This window comes from Carlito syrichta, unplaced genomic scaffold (assembly GCF_000164805.1).
Source record: "Carlito syrichta isolate Samal-C Ts95f unplaced genomic scaffold, Tarsius_syrichta-2.0.1 Scaffold306734, whole genome shotgun sequence".
Taxonomy (NCBI): Eukaryota; Metazoa; Chordata; class Mammalia; order Primates; family Tarsiidae; genus Carlito; species Carlito syrichta.
The window spans coordinates 204,562-208,105 of NW_007250830.1; the positions used below are offsets into that span (position 1 = coordinate 204,562).

A 3,544-nucleotide genomic window follows, 5' to 3' on the forward strand; every position below is an offset into this window, starting at 1 on the left:
CTCCGGCGATCCTTCCACCTCGGCCTTCCAAGTAGCTGGAACTACAGGCACGCGCTACCATGCCTGGCTAATTGTTTTTGTTTTTGTTTTAAAGAATTTATTTTTATTTTTTATTATTATTTTTTGAGTTGGAGTCTCACTCTGTCACCCAGGCTGGAGGGCAGTGGCACACCTCTTGGCTACTGCAGCCTCAACCTGCTGGGCTCTGGAGATCCTTCCACCTCAGCCTTTCAAGTAGCTGAAACTACAGGCACACGCTACCATGCCCACCTGAGTTTGTTATTTATTGTAGAGATGAGGTCTCACCAAGTTGCTCGGGCTGGTCTCGAACCTGCGGGCTCAGGCAATCCACTCACCTCAGCCTCCCAAAGGCTGTAATCCCAAAGGTGCGGGATTACAGACTGAGCCACGGAGCCCGGCTAACACTTGTAACTTTTTAATGAAGTGATTTCAAATTTGGTAAAATCATTAAAGTAATAAAGTTTGGGAAATGCAGATCTAAACAGCCTAGAGATGGGGGAAATCAAAGCCATCTGGTTTCTGCCTACAAAAACATATTCCTCTGAAGGTACCGCTAAGACCTGAGAAGGGCTACATTGTCTGTTCCATGAGCCCCACTACACTGCCTCCCCCCAGACTAGGGCCTACCCACCTCATCACACACGTGGAGGGCAAAGAAGAGCACCAGCATTCCTGTGGAAGGGTACCGTCCATGATGCTCTGTCCACCTGTCATGGATGTACTTGAAGAAGGCTGGGTTGTAGATCTGGACCTGAGAAAGGAGGTGGTAACAGGCACATGAGGGGTTTTAGAGCTTGGAGTTCAGGACAGCTTCTGCCAGTTCCCCTGTGCTGATCAGCGGACCAGTGTGTCCATGTCCCTCTGGTTCCTATAGCCTCTGCTGGGGTCAGGCATCCTGGCAGAAAGGGACTCTGAAGGTTCTAGAAGGAAACTGGGGCAACCCTGAGCCATAGCAACAGGCACACAGGTCGGGCAAGCACTGTTTCCACTGGGGTGGGGAGGAGGTGAGGAGCTTACCTTTTCTTTGTCCACTCGAAGGAAGGACTTCACTGGGGCATAGGTGCTGTAAGCAGACAGAAAGAGAATATTTCAGATGGTCCCATGGGACCTAGCTGTGGCTCTCCTCTCCTGCCTGAATGATAGCCTCACAACTTTCAGACTGATCAGCTTCCAGGCTGTTCTCCCACAGTATGTTCACTGCAGTGCTTTTGTTCAGTAGCCTTCAATGGCTCCCCATGTCACTCAGGATAAAATAGGGTTGTTTGTTTTTTTTTTTGAGTCAGGGTCTCATTCTGTCACCAAGGCTGGAGTGCAGTGGCATGATCACAGCTCACCACAGCCTCAACCTTCTCCTGAGTAGCTGGGACTACAGGTGTGTGTCACCATACCCAGCTAGATTTTTTTTTTTTTTTTTTTTGTAGAGATGGGGTCTTGCTATGTTGCTAAGCTGGTCTCCAACTCCTGGTCTCAAGCAATCCTCCTGCCTCAGCTTCCCAAAGTGCTGGGATTACAGGCATGAGCCACCGTGCCTGGCTGTGAATTATGTCTTGGTAAAGCTGTTAAAACAAACAAACAAAAAAGCTTAATGAATTGTATTTCCCATTGTTCCTGGCTGTGATGGGACAACTGCCCCCAAAGAAAGTGCTCACAGGGCAGAGCTCCCGAGTTAAGAGCTACTTTCTGTAGAGATCAGAACCAGAAGGCCCCCCCCCTCACTTTTCTGCCATCAGTGTGCTGGGTGTCACCATGCAGAATGTAACAGAACAAGCTGTGTGTGCCCTCAGCTAACCCACCATTTGGGACCCTCCCTCCTCCTCATCCTCTCTCTTGGTCAGAATGTCCAATTAAAGGAATTCTACAACTTGGCCCCAGTAAAGACTCCTCCCAAGGTAGTCCTGTCATCCATATTCTACCCCAGCCACGAAGAGGCTCACAATCGGATCTGCCCGGTGGACAGGGCGCTGGCGATCCACAGAAGGTCCAGGGCCTTGAAGGGCACCAACACAAAGCTGACATTGGCGGGCAGGTTCTTAGCACTCTCAGGGTACATGAAATGGTGGGTGGTTCGGCTGCCAACATCCTGCTCAAAGCCCACTGTTGGTGCCTGATTCATCCTGCGGGGACAAGAGAGTGACATGAGAATCAACTGCCATGGAAACTGGTTTTTAGAGAGTTTAGAGGACAACTTTGTTTCTTTTGAGTTGCAGTCTCACTCTTTGTCACCCAGGCTGGAGTGCAGTGGCACACTCATGGCCACTGCAGCCTCAACCTGCTGGGTTTAGGTGATCCTTGTGCCTCAGCCTTCCAAGTAGCTGGAACTACAGACACACGCACACCACCGTGCCCGGCTAGTTTTCTTGTGATTTAATGTAGAAATGATGTCTCACCAAGTTACCCAGGCAGGTCTCGTACCCTGGGGCTCAGACAATCCTCTTGCCTCAGCCTCCCAAAGTGCTGGGATTATAGGCTGAGCTACTGCACCTGGCCACAGAGGACAATTTGATGCTATCCATCAGAAATGTAAATGGGCGAATAGTTTGACCCAGCAATTCCATTTCTAGAAGTCTATAAAAATGGTTGCATAGATATCCAAAGATATGGGTTCAAGGATAGTCACTACAGTATTATTTGTAATCGTAAAAAGAAGAATCAATCAAACAATGAGAACCACAGAACTGGTTTATACATTTTGGCACATTCATATAATGGAATACCACGTAGCCATCTGAATACAGTAGATTTACATGTGCTAGCAACAAACATAGGGTGCCAAAAAAAAATGTATAGACTTTTTTTTTTTTTTTGAGTTGGAGTCTCACTCTGTCGCCCAGACTGGAGTGCAGTGGCTGCTCTTGGCCACCGCAGCCTCGACTGCTGGGCTCCGGCAATCCTTCCGCCTCAGCCTTTCGAGTAGCCGGAGTTACAAGCACACGCTACCACGCCCGGCTGATTTTTGATTTATTGTAGAGACGAGATCTCACCAAGTTCCCCAGGCGGGTCCCGAACCCGAAGGCTCAGGCAATCCACTCACCCTAGCCTTCTGAGGTGTGGGGGGGATTACAGGCTGAGCCACCGAGCCCAACTTAGATATTTTAAGAAAGAAAAAAAATCTGTACTAAAATTATAATACTCAGTGAGATGGATACAAGTCACGTTTGACTTCTGCAGTTACAAAGGTGCTCAAAGTGGTTATCATCAGCGTCTAGGCACTTCTGATTATGGCAGACATCTCTCTCTCTCTTTTTTTTTTGAGTTGAAGTCTCACTCTGTCACTGAGGCTGGAGTGCAGTGGCACACTCATGGCCACCCCAGCGTCCACCTGCTGGGCTCCGGCAATCCTTCTGCCTTAGCCTTTCAAGTGACCAGACCTACAGGCACACCTGGGCTAATTTTTGATTTATTGTACAGACGAAGTCTTGTCAAGTTGCCCGGGCTGGTCTCAAACTCGCGAACTCAGGCAACATACATGCCTCAGCCTCTCAAACTGCTGGGATTACAGGCTGAGCCACCGAGCCTGGCCGGC

At 49.1% G+C, this 3,544-nt stretch overlaps 1 protein-coding gene across 1 annotated transcript in view; it reads right to left on the reverse strand.

Moving 5' to 3' along the window:
* The window catches only part of ST3GAL2 (ST3 beta-galactoside alpha-2,3-sialyltransferase 2), a 16,750-nt gene that overhangs the window by 1,439 nt on the left and 11,767 nt on the right, over positions 1-3,544 (reverse strand). The window contains exons 3-5 of the mRNA XM_008063309.2: positions 1,956-2,135; positions 1,039-1,084; positions 653-772 (exon numbers count right to left, since the gene is read on the reverse strand). Of these exons, the coding sequence (XP_008061500.1) occupies positions 653-772; positions 1,039-1,084; positions 1,956-2,135 (346 nt within the window). The remainder of the gene's footprint in view (positions 1-652; positions 773-1,038; positions 1,085-1,955; positions 2,136-3,544) is intronic.